At 35.4% G+C, this 17254-nt stretch overlaps 1 protein-coding gene across 1 annotated transcript in view; it reads left to right on the forward strand.

The window, feature by feature from the left end:
- Positions 1–17254, forward strand: part of SENP6 (SUMO specific peptidase 6) — a 73045-nt gene that overhangs the window by 18553 nt on the left and 37238 nt on the right. Inside the window, 4 exon segments of the mRNA XM_062489826.1 lie at positions 257–350; positions 6582–6645; positions 7093–7235; positions 12824–12925. Of these exon segments, the coding sequence (XP_062345810.1) occupies positions 257–350; positions 6582–6645; positions 7093–7235; positions 12824–12925 (403 nt within the window).

The raw sequence follows: 17254 nt of genomic DNA on the forward strand, positions 1-17254 counted from the left end.
TACATGACCTCAGGTTATAATTTTTAATAGCTTGCTAACTTACTGGTAATAAGATGTTGACATATACTTTTATTTATTTAGGGGAATAGTAATCACCACTGCATGGATGGACTTAATGACCAAATGGTAGTTAAACACTGTCATCAATAAAATAAATACTGGGGGAAAATATGCGCATCTGGTTTACTCCTCTAGTTTGTGTTGATTAATAACTCAGCTTGAAATCAAGACTTATCTTAACTTGTTCTCATTTCAGCTTTGGATAGATCACAGTCCAAGAGAGATGGAGGTTTTAAAAGTAATTGGAGCTTTGATCATGCAGAAGAAAGTGAAGGAGATGCAGAGAAAGAGTAAGGATGCATTTATCTAGGCTATTGAAAGTATAAATGTGTATTTATAATTAAATACTTACTTTTTGAAGTTCTAAGTAAGAAACAATATATAATATCTTGAACTTTCAGTGATTAAGAAAAATTATTTCAAATAAGTGATTATTTTAAGTAGTATTGCCAAATAGGTGTTCATTATAATGTAAGCTTTATTGTGAAGATGGGGCTTACAACACAGTGCACAGTGCATTTCACAAGAGCTGCAGTTGTCCTTGCAGCTTCTGTGTAAGTCTAAGGAGCACAGACAAGCAATATGTGAACTTGCAGAATAAGGAAGTTGGTAGGTAGGGTATCCAACCAGCTTCAGCTTTTCTTTCCTTCAGTGATGCTACTCAGTACTTGACAGTTATGGTTAAAGTACTTCAGTAGCTTTAGGTCTTCATCAAGTTAAACCAAGCTTAAAGATTCTATTTTTCTTTTTCTTTTGTGTTTATTTCACTGAATAGAGTTACGGCTGGGGTTTTTTCCTTGTAATTTAATAATTTACTTGGTATGTTTGGATTTTGGATAAAACTTAAGTCCTGTGTGTATAGTTTGAATGCATACTTTGTCTCCTTGTGACATTTTACTGTTACTAATGTGTTTTCTCAATATTAATGTATTTATTTCCAAAATGACTAATGAATTGTTAAAAGAACAAGTGTCATACACAAAGAATTCATGTCAGTTTATTTGTTGTTTGTAGATATTCGGAGAGTAGGACTTGCAAATTGAAAAGGTATGCTGTAATTCTGTAGTAAGAAGTCACTGAATCCTGTGCTTAGGTACAAAAATAATTTATATATGAATTTGTATCATCTGTTATTCTGCCAAATACTATATGTTGGAAGGGAGGTAGGAAAGTAGATGTAACCACATAGGCTGCAACATCAGGCTATGCTGCAATCTTAATAAAAGATTAGGAAATGTGAAGTTTTAGTAATTAAAAAATGAGTGCAGGAGTTCATTTAAGTGTGAGGTAAGCATTAAGAGCTGTTGTCAAAACAGAAATGTACTGGAAGTTAAAAGCACTTTTTAAAGGGTTCACAAACTTAAGGGCATTTCAATTTTATAAAATCAAGGTCGTGTTGTTATTAGCAGCTTCACATCCATTCGTAGTGCACACAAATATGCTTTAACTATAAGGGCAGTACATTCCATGCAGTTACTATTTCCGTCTTAGTTGCCTTCAGAAGTAAGTGACATTTGAAAACATAACAGCTTTTTTTATTAGTAGTAATTTACTGCTGTTTTCCTATAGTCTCCAGCTGATGTTGACTTAACAACATAGAATGAAAAATGTAGAGAGTAATGATGGGAAAAAAAGTTAGAAAAATTATTATGAAACATAATCTTTATGTAATTGTATCTGATTTTAAGATTGTATGTCTGGGTGATTTTTCATTCCTGTAAAACATTTAGTACAATAAGCAGTTTTCCCATAGTTAGAATTGAATTTTTATTGCCTACTTAGATAATTTTTGATTTGCTTTTATATCTGTGAATTATGCCGAATCTTATTCTGAAGTATAGATAGAAGAGTAGTTGAAAATTGATTTAAACCAGTGATCTTGTCTTATTTACTTACCCATTCTCTGACACCATTTGAGGCAATTTCTTATTCCCTCCAAACAGCCACATTTTAAGCTGCCCACGTATTTACTTTGGTAACACCTGTGTTTGTTTATGTTAGAGACATAGCAAGCTTTTAGCATTTTGAAATTATTTGTGTTTTTTGCTTTTCTGATGCATTTTTATTTCATATAGCAAAACATTGACAGAACGGAATTTTTAGATAACAAATGACAGTAAATATTCCTTCTTTTCTCCAAATTTCCTTTACCCTTAGTAGAACATTTCAAAGATTAGCAGCTTTAATTAATATATTTGTTGCAGCATAAAGCTTTGTGTCCCTCCAAGTATTTTGAGTCTATTCTGCAGTAAGTAGGTATTTGCAGTGGTGTGCTGATACTATGATGTTTAACTTTTACATGGTTTCTTTGTGGGGAGAGCTGAGTCTGAAGCAAGCAGCTGGATGCATTTCGTGCTGGTTGTGGAGGCACTGGTGTTACAGTGCCTGATTTTATCACAGCTTTTTGCCCTCTTAATGGCAGACACACAATTTTTGTGGCATACACACAAGGTTTGTTTTGAACTAGCCTAAGAATAATATCTCAGCACTTAAAGGAGTGGCTGTATTCTTGTATTACGCCATGAGACCTGTGCTAATATTGTTGGTCAGCACTGGATGCCTTCTTGGATGATAATTTCTTCAGTGAGATGAGCACAAAGTATGTGTTAATGACCTACCACAGCTATTTTTAGAATAGGTAGATTGTTTTAAAAGAAGAATGTCATTTAACTTATTTGCAAGTAGGTGAGGTGAGTCATAATGGTTAAGATACCAGATAATGAACACAAGAAGACTAAAGAATATTTGTAAACTGAAGAAAGTTTGAAAAATAATGATGACCCAACACTGTATCAATTTAAACTGATTCTACAGTTGATACTCAGCATGGGAAATTAAGAATGGTAATTACGAGTATCTTATCCAAAAGGAAACGCTTGCAGATAATACTCAGTCCACTTGAAAGAGTAGAAGTAACATATTTGATGTTCTAAAACATTTGATCTACTCAGGATGGTAGCAAGTGGTGTGAGACTTCCATTGCTTTGTAATGGGAGATCCCATAAGAGATCTATTTTTATGTAGAACAATTGAAAAAAAAAAGATGAGTTGGTGAGCTGAGCACACTGAAACCTGTGTAGTCCTCCACAGAATGGTGGAAATTATCTTGTGTTGTGGAAAATATGAAAGGGGGGCAGACTTGAGTAAACATGGCTATAATAATATATTCAAGTGATTCCTGAAATTAAGATGTTATCAGCTGTTTTCTGGTGTTACAGATGATTCTCCTGAAGTGTCTTGGATAATTTATATTTATTTCCTTTGTAATATCTGTGTTAATGTTTTTGAAATATATTGGTATGCTCCATGGTGGTTTTGTAAATGGATGGGCCCAGATTTCTCTTGGCTGTCATACTGTTTTCTTAATAGTCTAGACTTCTGGCTTCCACTGAGATAACAGTAGCCTTATCAAAAACAAGGAATACGAATAAATGGGTCCAGTTTATTTGCACTACAGTGTCTTTACTTAACTACCATTTTCTTTCAAAAGGCTTTATTTTTTGCCCCTTCCATTTAGGGCAATAAACCCTTGTTCTCCATGTATTGACAAATGGAAAAGCGTTGTACTGTGTTATATATTTACATTGAGCTTTTTTCTACTGCTTATAAAATTTGTATTACTTTGTCAAAAAACTCTCCCATAGTTGTATAGATGACTTATACTTCTTTTTGAGCCTGTTAGTAGATCACTGTAGCCTTTAAATTGATGAAAACTTTTTAAATTAAGGCTATTTTTAATGGAATGGCACTGTAAATGAGTTAATAATACTACTACTTCTCTTGAGCCTCTGATAGTGTGACTTTTTAGTGTGCTGCCTACCACTGTGTTATTTAAAACACAGAATATACACAGTGTGCTGTGAGGGCAAATACATCAACCTACTGGTTTTATATAATAGTTTTCAGAAAGAAATTCCAATTATGTTTGAAATGTGACTGGATCAGTTGGTAGTTGATAGAAATATGCTTGCAGCATGCTAGAGTGTAACCTCAATGGTCAGCAGAGGTTTAAAGTTTGGGTTGCTTACAGGTAGTAGTGGAAACATAACCTGTTAATCTCAGCTGTCTGACTAGCTATTGCATAGTTCTTAGTGTTTTAAAGCACCAAACAAATGCCAAGTGATTAGAGGAAAGTAAACAGAAACTTTTGTTTTCTTGTTCAGTGCCTAAATTTAAATGTGTAATTATGAACTCCCCTTAAGAGCTCTGTTTAGGTAAATTGCTTCTGTTTTTTCCCTTAATATTAATAAAGAATAAACATTAATTTGTTATAAAATTTTAAGGAATGTACTGAAAAGTTAGAAGTTATGTTCTAGTGTGAAAATAGCCAGGAAACTCATGGTTCCTGATTAAAAGTGATAGAGTGTGGAGACATCCTCCCAGCAAGACAACTGAGTTTTCTTTTAAATGGGATGTTAAATATATTACTGACTGGTACGTTGGGGGAGTGGTATAGTGTTTATTTTGGGTTGGTTTTGGTTTTTTCCTGTCTGTATAAATTGCATCATTGAAGCAGGCAACGGGAAGCATGTGATACATGAGCAAATAGACATTGCTGGGTTGCTATGTACTCTGCTCTCTGAAAAAACAACCTCTGGTTCTGGTGCATATGCTTTGCATTCCTCAATATCTAAAAGTATTGCTTCATTTAAAACTTCCAATTTGTTAATATTGCTCTGGTCATATTGTGTGATAAAAGTTATTCTTGTTCATTTTGATTTAAGCCTTGGCTCAGTATTCTGGTCATTTGCAGTGTGTTAACCTTCTCTTACCTCCCCCCTGAATTATGCTTTGTTAAAATGGTTGCAGTATTGAAGCACGTTGAAATCCTAAAAGTATCACCACAGTACAAAGGTGTTTTGAAAATAGTCATCATTTCTGTATGAAATGAAGCTAAAGAGCAAAAACATTTCTAGAGGTGAAATGAGCTGACTAGGGCAGCACCATAGGCAAATGCCAGAGCTGCAGGTACTGTAGGTTGCTGCTTATGTCTGTGCTGCAGGGTTTTGTTTATTTTTTAGGATGTGGAAAATTTCTGAAATTGTTAAACTCTGTGTCTACTGATGAATGCTTGAGAAGGCTCCATGAGCCTCACTTGAAAGGATGATTTGTTCTGAAAGAGAATTTTTTAAAAAAGTTGCGGGAGGTGAAAGTTTTAATATCCATGTGTCCAGAAGCACAGCTGTACTCTTTTGCTTCTGTTTGAAATTAGTGATGGATCTACAACACTGTTTGTCTTACCATTGAGCACCTAGAATTGTGGTGCTCTGTAAATGATAGGAAAATACAATAATGCCACTGGCTGCATAATTTCTTCCTATTTCAAAATCAACTGTGTGCACAATCTTATCTCCTGAAGTTTCAGAGTCTGTAGATCTCAACCCAACATTTTTATTTTATTTCTATTTGCTCTAGGGAAATTTGTATTGCATAAGATGTAAGAATAAATTGTAACATGAAGACAAATATTGTGCATGGAAAAAGTTGTTAGGAACTTGAGGAATGGGGCACTGAGGGATTAGTTTATTTCTATACAAAGAGCTAAAGTCACTGTATGTATTGCAAGCCAGCATGTCAAACTGACACAACTAAGAAATGTTTGTTTCTCTTGTGTATCTCTTCCCTTTTAACACCTGGCATAACTACTTTTATTTTAAGCAATTTCTGCCTGAATGATCTTGATGAAAACTTTTCAAACTGTGCAGTCACAAGTTCGCTGAAAGTTGTATTGTTTTGTTGTAGCCAACATAGGGATTAATGAGAAGGGATTGTCTTCAGATTGCTTCTCCTGGAAGCAAGAATATGCTAGACTAATCTAGCTGCTGCCAGTATGAAATGTATGATTGGGGTTTCAATTTAAATATTTTAGATTACTTGAGGATAACTCGAAAATAGTGTTTTAGAGTATCATGGAGTGGCTTTCATTTTTTTTTTTTTGTGTTCTTCCCCATTCTAATGGTTGGGGATTACAGATATGGAAAGTGCTAAAGAAACACATTTTAATAAGCAGTAGAACCAAACTGAATATGTTCTTTTTTATGAAGACATACTTTGGTATTATTGCTGTGGGATAAAATGTAGTTACATGAAGTTCTTCTCCTAAAGCACTATGAAGTTTGCAGTTTTAAACTAAATACTTGAACACTGATAGGCATAAACAAAGACTATGTTTTATAGGTTAATTAAGTTTTTGGACTCAATTTATGCAGAGAGTACAGAATCTTTTAATAGTGTCAGTAATATTGTAACCATGTTGAAGGTTCAGTAGCACTGACTATTTTGAATTAATCCTTTTAGTTTTGCTTTTTGCAAAATAATTTGATGTTGAGTTCAGTTTCATATTATGCATCTGATCACTCTGCTCATTTCATGTTCCTGTTGTTCTGTGCATATTTATACAGTGTGTATATGATGCATTTAAATGTAGAAGGAAGGAGGGGGAAAAGCCTTTTGCATTTAAAATGTTTTGTGGGTGCTCTGTTGGATTACAATGAATGTGCTTTTCTCTCCCACGTGTCTAGTGAGGCAAATCTGCTCAGTTTAGATGATGGTGATGGACCTTTCAGTCCCAATGAAGAAAAAAAGGTAAATAATTGGTTTATCTTATGGTGAAAATGTATCTTCAAAGCTTTTTAGGTTCTTAAACAGTACTGTCTAGCCGTGTGTGTAGTGTAAAGAAATGAAAGTTTCTGCTGTGTTTTAGGAAAATATGATCAAGCTGTTTATCTGCCTACCCTTAAAGTTTTTGTTCCCTTCTTGATCTCTGTAGTATTTTGAAAAATATGACCAAGAATAACTAATTATAAATTTAGACAATTATCACAAATACTGTACTAAATATAAAATATATATTGTACTCTATTTAGTAAGAAATTGTAGTATGGGTGTATATTTTCCATGAAATTTGGTATAAAAGCAGTTGGAGAATGAAACCAAAGTAATACTTACGTTAATATTTTGCATTCATTTTCTCCTTCTAACTTCTACACAACTAAACAGTTATTTTAACATATGTGAATTCTGTTGTGACAGTCAATTCGTTGTCGACCTGGAGCTATCAGCACCAGCAGTGATGCCATAAAAGCATATGCAAGGCGAGGCAAAGCTGGAGGTTTCAAACTTTTTAAAGGGAACGCAATCGGCCTCAACATGATGGGAAATACCAAGAAACTGAGGTAATACATTTAATTTGTGTTTCCTTGATCATTGATACAAATCACTGCACAATAAACAGAACTTCTAGTCCATTTACATTGTGTGCTGTGCATTTTAAGGCGCTGTACTGTGCTGTGCTTCTGAGTAAAGAGGGAAACCTAGATGGTTAGGGTCTTTCCTCTTACAAAATGCTTGACGTCACATTAGTGAATTACCAGAAGACTCTTGTAATGGATTTAGAGCATTCATTGCTGTATTTGTTAGTGTTGCCTACATGTGTTATTGTTTCCTCTATATAGTGATAGCATATAGGAAAATATTTTTTACATCCCCATCCAGATTTGCTTCTTTCCATGATTGTAAATTGCCAGGTTAACTCAGGATGTTTTCTGTTTTTCTTACTGCAAGATAATAATTTGATTTTGGATTTACGGATTTTTGTTAAAGGATTCAGCAAATAGCCATGCTTGTATAGTATAGCTTGAGCTGACAGGAGCAGTTTTTAAGCATTCAGTGTTGTACTTGCTCATTACTACGGTCTTTAGCATGTAAGAGACTGATTTCTTTATTTAGTGTATAATAAAAAGTGTTATATTCTCCTAACTTTCTCGGGGAGTGTTTATATTGCTAGAGTGCACTCAGTTTGGCAACCTTTGCAGGAAGGAAAAGTTCACAAGATACCCAGCTATAGATGGGCCAGTCATCAAATATCCAATATATATGTAGCTACATGAGGGATGTATGTCCTCGTCTTCATTGTCGGTGGTTTATCACCATCTGGAAATTAAGCTCCAAATAAGCCACTTCCCTTCTTGCCCCTTCAAGTAAGAGAGGGACAAAGGCAGAGACTAAGGGTTGAGATAACCAATTAGTGAAAGCAAACAGCAGTGGATTAAGAAATGCATGCTGAGAGCAGCAGTATTAATAACAATGCTTATGCTTACAAAAATAAAGGAAGGTGCTTTATGCACAAAACGTGTTTGCCACTTTGACTTAGTTCTGTGTGGCCAGTGAGAGAAAGAGAAGGTGATGAGCACTCCCCACAGCTGGCTCTCCCCATCTCCGAGCCCGAGATAATGGAAAACTATGCTGGAAGTGAGATCATCTGTGTTGTGCTGCACTGCTGCACCAGGCTTGGGTTCAGGCTCAGCCCAGGCTCAGTTCTGCTGCTGCTTTGGACCACTCTGCTGGGCTCAGTTCCGCATGGCTCTTCTGCTTCTTTAGAGCCACATCCCAGAGCTGTGTTTGCTGCTTTTCAGAACCACGTCCTGGGTTCACATCTCGGAGGAGTGGGAAGGTGGGGAGTGGCAGCAGCAGAGGATGGAGTCTGCAGGTCTGATCCTAGTAACTCAGCCCAGATGAAGAGAGGGAGACAAAAATGGCACACTTCTGGGGAGATATTGTCCTTATTCTTCCCCCTGAAACCACAACGCAGAGCCGTGATTTGAAGGGTGCAGAATACTAATGTAGCTGTGCCCACAGCATAACCCCAAGCTCTGGCTCCTTGCTGCAATCAGGACATGGCTCTTGTATGCTGTAAGCCCTGTTAGTGGGACCGTCTTACCATCATCATTTTTAAAAAACAAATCCTTGAAGTTCTGTGGAGTATATATATTCTTTCCTGCTATTCTGGTCTTCAAGCCTGGTGTCTTAAGATATACTGGACAGTGATGTGAAACTTATGAAAGTTTTTTTTTTTTTTAAATAAAATTTATTTATTTATTAATGACAAGGGGGGTTTTTTTAGCACAAGGCTATTTTTACATTTACACAAATTAGCATGGTACGTCATTGTCCATGATTCATCTACACAAATAATGTTTTGTCTTCAAATTTTTTGTATGCACAACAGATTTGTAAGATAATATCCACATTTCTGCCTTGCATATCTTCAAATTCACCAGTTCTTACAGAATCATCTTGGTCATTTCCATTCTTTAGGGTTCTGTTCTTGAACATAGACATAAAGTTAAAAGTCACAAGTGCAAATCTATCAGGGCTCTTTTGCTCTGTTTTACTATTGAGGAAACCTGTGTATCTGCATTATACTTGTTCTTTGTTTGGAGTACACTTTTAAAATAAGATTCCTCTAATTCTCTGGTAGCTAGAATTTTTCTTTGTCTAGCTGTGGAATTTGTTGTGAAATCCAACCTTACCATGTAACTTCTTTTGTTAAAGCAGTCATACCCGACTGTCCATGTATGTTTATACATATTGTACAGGTTTGTTTTTATTAAGTTCCAGAAGCGTATGCAGGTTTTGTTTTAAGGTAAATAGTTATTGAGGGTTTTTTTGGTGGTCTAAGCATGTAGTTCAGACATCCTGTTACCTGGATTGGAACTGCCTTCTATTGATAAGTAATGCAATATAAACATAAGACCTAGAAGGATTTTAAAAGAGTAAAATCTTTTACATGTAAATGGGTGCACACTTCTTGTCTTGTATTGAGCTGCATACTGAATTTAAATGAAAAATATAAGCATCCACCCTCTTCTTAATAAACTGTTATTAGTGAAGGACTGTTGTGAATAGTGGATGTGTAGGCCACTGTAACCACTTCTAACATTTTGGTCACTGCATTTTGTGGTTATGCTCCTAGTGATTATCTTGATTTAATGACTTCATTGGGATATTGTTGTACCTTTTATAATGTGTATTGGTAAAGGTCTAGTCACTTAATTGATGATTGCTGTTTTGTTCACTTTGATACACAGAATGAAGGTGCTTAATAGTTTCTCTTTCAATATTTAGACTTTTCAGCTAGAGAAGATTCTGGAAGTTGATAATGCAGTTAAATTGCTAGATTAAATACAAGAAGATCAGATACTTGTTATTCTTCATCTGTCCATAATGATTTATATCACAGTGTTGTAGTCTTTTTTTCCATCTTATCTGCAGAATAGGGACCAAAAATTTTAGATCAATGGGGCTTGACTCAAATGAGTATTATTCTGATAGAATAGTCCCTAAAATTCAGAGAATAAGAGATAGGAGGAAGGCATATGCAAGGATAGTGGGAAGAAATATTTGCTGTGCTTCTAAGAGAAATTTACATCAAGCAAAAGGCCATGATCAACAGATCATGGTTGAGCAAATCCAGTATCAAACTCTTAACCTAATTAGTTTTGGTTGTATTTTTTTTAATCATGAGGCTTTTAAATAGCTTTATCTTTGCTAACTTTCAGTAACTTGCACTAAGGCCCTTTTAGATTTTCTAGATAATGTTTTATTAAAATCGTTATTAGATGAACAGCGAAATTAATGTTGTTTGTAGTTCTGTGTTTTTGAATGTTGTTCTTACTTTACTTCTAGCTCCATCCATTTGCCCAGTGCAAGATTTTTGTCTCTTGAATATGTGGTGTTAAGAATTTAGTAGGATCAGCTGATAGCACATGATAGTAAAATCTTGTTTTCGTCAGAGCCTAGGTTTCAAATCATTCTGTGGTTTCTGAGCTAACATTAATGAAGCATTTATTGTTAAAATACTGTAAGTTCTTTTTAGAACATGTGTTCTTTCAAGAAACTTTGTGACCCTTACAGCACCCTGCTTTTAGTGTGTTATACTAATTTTCAAGAAATTGCGCTGAAACTTGCAAACTCAGATATCAGTTCTGATGTGCCTGTTTTGCACCTCGCTAGGACTGTGTATTTTCTGGTGTTTCTGTCTGTGTTAGGTATGTTCCATTCAGAGAGCAGATTGTGTTTTGCAGCTGTCCTAGTTGGAAACATGTCTGACGCCACATGAACCATTTAAGTGTGCCGTCTAGAACAGTCTGCTTTGACTCAAATCTGATCCCTGAGCAGTCTGTGATACTCTATTCCAGCAGCTACTGGAGTTTTCATTACATGAGTGTGTGGCAAAAAGCAAAAGTGCTGCTTAACTGTTTTCTTCTGCTGTGGGGGCACAAGACAGAGTTTCACAATCATGATAGTTTTGCAAAGGTCAGATCCCACAAAACACAATGGTAAAACAGGAGATACATAGGCTTGCTTGCTTGAAGTCCTTAGGTCTCAAGCACTTGAAAAGGCATTCCTGCATCTGTTTTCGTTTTTTTTTTTTCCTAGTATCTTTTTCAAAGACGTGAAATGGGATGCCAAAGAGGATTTGAAACATTCTAAAGTATTTAGGGCAAGTAGCTGTGAGCTTTTTATTTCTGAGGTGGCAAATTAGATAGAAGGTTGACTATAGATTGATCTGGATGATGACTGATCAGCTGGAGTTGCATAGCCTTGACTTAGGAGTGAGACGAGTGTGTTTACTTTCAGGAGGTTGGTGTTTGATGGATGCTATTAGTTTTGAGAATGTTAGACTGTTAACTCTGATGGTTTATGATGTTTTTAAATTTCATCTTCTGGAAAAGAGAATTTAACCTTTTGGGTTTGTAAAGTCTGTTCTGTTATGTTCGTGGTTATGTTAGTGGCAGTCAGAAAATGCTCTGAAAGCTTCTAATCTTAACTTACGCAAGGCTACCAAAATGGTCTGTAATGCTAAACTGAAAATTAAAAAGCAAACTAACAGTTTACTAATTTTCTTCTTTTGGGGGAATGTAAAGAAGGGATTAGGAATTGGTTGTCAGCTTTTTTTGAATTGTGGTACTTTGGGTTTCTTTGAATTGTTTGTAACAGGACAAATAGCAAGATAATATTTCAGAGAAATACTGTTATTCAGAGTGCTCTTTCACATAATTTTCTCTAGTGCAATTAAAATTTCCAAGCAATTTGAAAAGCACTATTTAAGCACTGTATTTCCGTAATTTGAAACAGTTTGTGTCATCAACGTGCTGTCTGTTAAAATTTCTGTGATTTTTGAATGTTTCAAGCATAGTATTGTGTGTCCTGTCACAGCAGCATGCAAAATAATTCTTAGGGTTTAATGATCTTTGAAAGAGCACTGTATTTATTATTGATCTACTCTATCTTAATGTCAGCTTTTACTAGAGAGGGTAATGGTAAGAAATCTTCTCTCCATAATTGCTGGTTTTACATAATAATGAGGTAAAAGTCAAAAGGTAACAAAGGAAGAAACCCAAGAAATGCTAAGATACATTGGTGAATAAGAGTCCTGCTGAGATATGAGTACCTGAGACTCTTTCATTTTTTCTTTCTTGAAATATGTTGATTTTTTTTAGTTGCAAGTCATCTTGCATCCACAAATTTGCTGTGTTTACTTTTTTTTATGAGGGATGTTCCTGAATTCAGTCTGTTCACATTTTGCCCCTTAAGTCATATTAAAAAAGTTAATATTCTGCCTTAATAAAATGAGAGATGGAAGTATAAAATCAGAGATTAAAGTATAAAATTAGTTATAAATAGTTACAAGTAATTTTAAAAGGCAGTGTCTTTTTGCAGTACGGGGTTGAGTAAAAAAAATCTTTACCTTTTCTTCCAGGAAAAAAATTGTGTATATTCTTATATGTCCCTTTTATTTTAAGGCTAGATCTTTTTATGCCTGTAAAAGGATCCTAACAATGTGTATTACTGGTTCAGAAATACTTCAATTCGTAGTGTTGTGTGGCTGGTTTTGTAAAATTAGGATACCACATGTTTTACCTAGGACTGTACAGACACACCAGAGTCTTTTCTTAAACATTTTTCTGTATGCTTGCAGTGAAAATGCTCAGAATATATCTGGTCCTGTTACTGTGGTACACGGCAGACGCTTTCACCACGCACACGCACAAACAGCTGTAGTAAAAACAGCAGCCCAAAGGTAAGACTAATTACATTTGTTTCTCCAGATGTTTCAATTGTAAAAATCCTCTCTGGTTTTGTATGTTATGGTTTTCCTTATGCTATATTCCTTATGAAGTGTTTTAAGAAAGGGTAAGTAATGATATGGGTGCATTCTTGATTATTATGAGCTTTGACCTTAATTACTAAAGTTTCATTAAGCCATTTAGGAATTACTATCATATAATACCAGAATTTAGTAATTTCGGAGAGCACTGGCAGGTAGTAGGAGAGCACCTGCTAGTATAAATATTTTGAGAAAATACTTTGAAATAGACAAACAGTCTGCAGTAGAAATTCACATAACTGAGAACATGGCCAAATCACTAAGTCACAGCAACTCCAGCTTGTGTAAGACCCATGTAAACTTTAAATTACAGATCTGAAGATTGCATGTGGTCTGTAAATACAGTGTAAAACATATAAATTGGAATATCTAAGAGAAGTAAGGTGGTTTTGCATCTATGTAAATGATTTTTAGAATGGATGACTGGAAACCAGGAAATCTTACTGAACTATGCTGAATTGAACTTCATTGGTTTGAAATTTAAATCCCTGCCAAACTTAGGTAACTTGCAGGGTTGGTTGTAGGTGTTTTTTACACCTAGTGTGTTTCACAGACATAGGAGATAGCAACTGTTTCAAGGAATTTTCTTTCAAAGGTTATCAATTCAGACTTCTTTTTGTTTATGAGTTCTGTGAATTTCCACTCAACATCCCTCGTGAGAGCTTTTTCCTGTCTGCATTTTGTAGTTTACTTCTTCTGCCACCTTTTTTCTTCTCTGTTTTTTGGTATAGATTTTTTAGTGTTGTAGGATCATATACAGGCATTATCTTTTTTTAATTTTTCCCATCCCACTTCCCTAAGTTGGATTTGCTGACTTCAGGAAAAGAAAGCCCATATACTATTGTGAATGAATAATGTGATCCAAAAATGTATTAGAGTAATCTGGCATTGAATAAGCAGACTGAAAAGGGAATTTTGCAGTAACAAAATTATTAGACTCATAGAACAGTTTGGGTTGGAAGGGACTTTAAAGGCCAACTAGTCCAACCCCAGTGCCATAAGCAGGGTTATCTTCAAGTAGATGAAATTGTTCAGAGCTCAATCCCATCTGACCTTGAATGTTTACAGGGGTGGGGCAGCTACTACTTCTCTGGGCAGCCTGTTTCAGTGTTTCACCACCTCAGTGTAAAACACTTCTTCCTTCTATCTAGTTTGAATCCACTCTTGTCCTATTGCAACAGGCCCCACTGAACTGTTTGTCCCCATCTATCTTTTAGGCTCTCTTCAAGTACTGAAGGCCACAGTAAGGTCTCCCCAGAGCCTTCAGTTCTCCAGGCTGAACAACCTTGGAGCCTTTCCTCAGAGAAGACTTGTTGTCTTATCCTGTCCTTGAGGACTTAGGCTGTTGCCATTTTCTGTTTCCAGCAGTACTATAGTCTGTAAATGGTATATAGGTGTGTATATATATGGTATATAGGATGGACATTTCCTTCCCCTTAGTAGTAGCAGATGCAATAGTAGGTATCTCTCTTTCATTTCTTTACATTTCTTGTCATCAGTGTGAGCCTGAGGACTAAAAAAGATTGGCAGATTTTACCATGAGTTAAGCTGGAAGATGGGGGTTTATGTTATCACAGTGGTTTTGGCTGAATCAGCAGTGCTTTTTCTTGCATGAAGTCCTTTTTAGAATATTTTTGTTCAGTGTTGCATTGAGTAAAAAGTGAGTCATCTCTAAGCATTATGATTTTACCTTTCTACTGGTGGGTTTTGTTTGTGTGTGTTTGTTTGCTTTTGTTTATTTGTGGGTTTTTTTGTAATTCTGAAGGATAAAATCTTGATATGCAGTGCTAATGAAAATCATTTGAAGTAAACAAAATCAGGCAGAACTGCCCTGAGTATTGACTTGATAGTACTTGTGTGCTTGATTGAGCTTTGCTGTGAAATGGTTCTTCAGACAGCCAGTCAAAATGGATTAATCTTACAAGTTCAGTGCCATAGGTTTCTTCAACCTGCTCCAGAGACTCTTAATCTTCAGAGGATATTAGATTTGCCTGCTTGCCTTTCTTGCCTGTGGGATTTACTTCTTTATAAGCCTACAATGTAATGTGAAGAAGAAAAAGGTGTGACATGCAGAAAGAAAACTAAGGCATAACACAGGCAAGCTGAATATTGTGTGCAGTAATTGGATAGTAGTCATCTTGAGTGTTCTAAATATATTTTCTTTTAGGATTGTTATTGTAGTTCATTTACATAAGCAACAGACAGTTACCTCTTATGCTAGGAATATTTTTGGAGTATTAAAGTCAGAAAATAGCCATAACAATCCCAAGTAGTATGTTTGTTACTGGAGGATATCAGAACCAGTATGATCTAATTGACTGAAGGTGAGCTTTACACAGGAACTTTGCAAATGTTTAATTCCAGTAGCTTCTGACTTAACTGACTGCTTTTTAAAAGCTTGTAAATCTGTTTCTGAGTTAGTGGATTGAAAATTAATAAAATGTGGATTCCTGACAGACTTTTTTTAATAAATACGAGAAATTTCAGGACTACTTGATATTGAAAAAATAGATTTCTGAGTGAGAAGGCAATAGTCAGAAAAACACCAACTAAAATAGGACTATTTAAAACTGACCATAATATGAAACTCCAGACCATATAGAGTGGGTAATATATTTTTGTCATGTATTTTTGCTTGTGTAGGAAGTTTTTTATATCTTTCTTCAGCTAGTCTTTACTGACATTAGGCAGTAGTTGAGTTTAAAAGTAAATGGTGGTGGTGATTCCTCAGAAAGGACTATTTTGGGAAAATGTGAGTGGCAAACCAAGAATAAAGTTCCAGGTATATGTCAAGGCAGAAAAGCTGATAGCAGGGAAATTGAGCTCTAAATTGTTTTCCTGTGCTAATTTCCAGGTGACACAAAGTAATGTTCTGTTAATTTTTTGCATTTGTGGATTGTTTTATGGTGTGGTGATCAGTAATAACATGGAGAAAATTGTGTCTAACTTAATATATTGTACTTAAATCAATGGTAGGTTTTTGGAAGGATAACCAAAAATAAAAACATTATTGTGTTGGGCAGATTTAGTCTCTGTCACTGACATTACAGAGTCTGTTAATTACACTGGGTTCTTTGAGTGGGGATGGTGTCATATGGAACAAGCTGATTATGGACTCAGTTATAATCTTTATCAAGTTGAATTTGTGTATGATTTGTACTGCATTTCTTATGTCCTGCAATTTCTTTGCACGTGCATGTTAATTTCAAGTCTGTCTGAGTATCTCTTGCACTCATATGCAAAATGTAAGTTTCTAGCACTACAAAATTTGGTATTTCAGAGTAGTATTATGATAAATATTCATGGTTTTTTTCGAGTGGAATCTGGGGATTAAATTAAAATTTGTTCATGTCTGATACAACAGGTTTTCACATATAGCTTGCCCTAGTGTTGTAGTTGGTTCATACTATTTTTCTTCATTTAATGGATGCATAGTTCTGTCATATGCTGTTGACTGACTGTTTTTCCAGACCTGGCATTGAAATAGCATGCATATACCGCATGTTTAACAAATCTTATGCACGAGCTTCATGAATTAGTTGGTAGGGACAGTGATCAATCTAGAATTCTCATCTCTTAATATTCCTGAGGTATAAAAGAGAGAATTCCTTTAAATGCATTGTATTGGTGAGGAATTTTAAAACAAATAAGGCATCTAATGTAATGACAGTGCATGGTATTGTGCATTCTGGATTTTTTTTTCCTGCCTTTAAGTTTCCTTAGCATTAAGATATGTGTTCTTAACAGGATGACTCTTTGGAGCACCTGTAAACAAGTCACATGTAATCCAAGTTACATATTAACTGTGCCAAGGATGCAAAGATATGGGATATGTGTCTATCCAGACATAGTTTGGATCTGACTACATTGCTAAACTGGGATGTGACTTGCACAGAAGCACTGCTTATTGTCAGTAAAGGCTAGGTCCAGCTAGGAGCAATTCTTCTCCGCCTTCACACAGCACTGGCTCTTTACCTCCCACCCCAGTTTTAAGTTGCCATGGTCACATTCAGTTTTGAAGTCCTTTTACTCTCTTCCCAAAGCAATATGGAGATGGAATGTACTTAAATACTGCACTCTGTAGGATTTTCAGGACTACATTCTTACCTGCTTTGCTTCTACTCTTGCTGTTTTCTGCGTAACAAAGAGAATTAGCTTCTTCTATTCTTGTGAGTGTACTATTTGTGGAAAGGAAATGGAAAGGAAAAAGGAAAGGAAAGGAAAAAGGAAAGGAAAGGAAAA

This window comes from Cinclus cinclus, chromosome 3 (assembly GCF_963662255.1).
Source record: "Cinclus cinclus chromosome 3, bCinCin1.1, whole genome shotgun sequence".
In the NCBI taxonomy this organism is placed as follows: domain Eukaryota; kingdom Metazoa; phylum Chordata; class Aves; order Passeriformes; family Cinclidae; genus Cinclus; species Cinclus cinclus.